General features: G+C 57.5%; 1 protein-coding gene across 1 annotated transcript in view; it reads left to right on the forward strand.

The window, feature by feature from the left end:
• Positions 1-504, forward strand: part of LOC104492757 (oxysterol-binding protein 2-like) — a gene marked incomplete at its 3' end in the record, with an annotated part of 13,300 nt that overhangs the window by 7,522 nt on the left and 5,274 nt on the right. Inside the window, exon 6 of the mRNA XM_010135347.1 lies at positions 229-240. Within this exon, the coding sequence (XP_010133649.1) occupies positions 229-240 (12 nt within the window). The remainder of the gene's footprint in view (positions 1-228; positions 241-504) is intronic.

The raw sequence follows: 504 nt of genomic DNA on the forward strand, positions 1-504 counted from the left end.
GTGCTGGCTGCAGAGAGCCCTGGCTGCCGGCTCACGCGAGCCCCAGGACAGGCTGGAGCAGAGGGGTCCTTCCTTACCTGGGCGAAGGGGAAGGAGCGTGTTCCAGGGGCTTGGGTGCTCAAGTGGTTGTGTCTTGTCTGTTCTCCGAGCAATGCCTGACACTCTTTGAGGAAGAGAGATGAGTTTGTCTCCTCTTTGTGCTATTCCCAGTCAAGGTACACAGCCCAGCACCACCCCTTAGCGTTTCTGCAGCAACATCAATATCAGCTAAAGGCGCAGAAATCAGCTGAGGATGTGAAATACCAGCAGCTGCCGGTGTCTGCAGAGAGGAAATTTATACCTTCCCTAGCAATCAAATCCTTCCGGGAGCTGCTGACACTGAGTCCAAAGCCGAGAGCAGCACGTTCTGCTTGCGCAGCAGCCCCCGATGCCAGCTGAGGGACGAATTACTCCACCCCTCCCTCCCCGGGGCAGCGGAGCTGGGTCCCAGATGTCAGGTTCAGC

Source organism: Buceros rhinoceros, unplaced genomic scaffold, assembly GCF_000710305.1.
Source record: "Buceros rhinoceros silvestris isolate BGI_N320 unplaced genomic scaffold, ASM71030v1 scaffold33214, whole genome shotgun sequence".
NCBI lineage: Eukaryota > Metazoa > Chordata > Aves > Bucerotiformes > Bucerotidae > Buceros > Buceros rhinoceros.